The sequence below is a fragment of the Mesitornis unicolor genome, unplaced genomic scaffold, assembly GCF_000695765.1.
Source record: "Mesitornis unicolor isolate BGI_N332 unplaced genomic scaffold, ASM69576v1 scaffold48016, whole genome shotgun sequence".
NCBI classification, from domain to species: Eukaryota; Metazoa; Chordata; class Aves; order Mesitornithiformes; family Mesitornithidae; genus Mesitornis; species Mesitornis unicolor.
In genome coordinates, this window is record NW_010193899.1 from 1 (window position 1) to 334 (window position 334).

Genomic DNA, 334 nt, shown 5'->3' on the forward strand with positions numbered 1-334 from the left:
CGAGGCCCGCCCACTCCCTTCACTCAGCGCCCCTCACACGAAGGTCTGCTGCTCATTGGACAAGCTAAGGGACGGACAGGGGCGTGTCCCAATGGGCGGCTGCTTCTTCTTAGCTCGCTCTGAAGCGAGCCAATCAAAGGGTGTACCTCTGACCCTGGACCGTCGGAAGCTGGAGATCGTCCGCTGTGAGGGCTGTTGCCACGTCTGCTGGACGAGGGAGAGGTGCAGTGCACCGGGCCCGGCCTTGGCCACTGCCGCGGTGAGGGAGTACGGGATGATGGCCAGGCAGCGGTGAGGAGTGAGCAGCGGAGGCCCAGGCCGCGGGGAGGCGCAG

General features: G+C 66.2%; 1 protein-coding gene across 1 annotated transcript in view; it reads left to right on the top strand.

Annotated features, from left to right (window-relative positions):
• The first annotated feature begins 91 nt into the window (after positions 1–91).
• The window catches only part of FKBP14 (FK506 binding protein 14, 22 kDa), a 6,640-nt gene continuing 6,397 nt past the window's right edge, over positions 92–334 (top strand). Inside the window, exon 1 of the mRNA XM_010187614.1 lies at positions 92–291. Within this exon, the coding sequence (XP_010185916.1) occupies positions 92–291 (200 nt within the window). The remainder of the gene's footprint in view (positions 292–334) is intronic.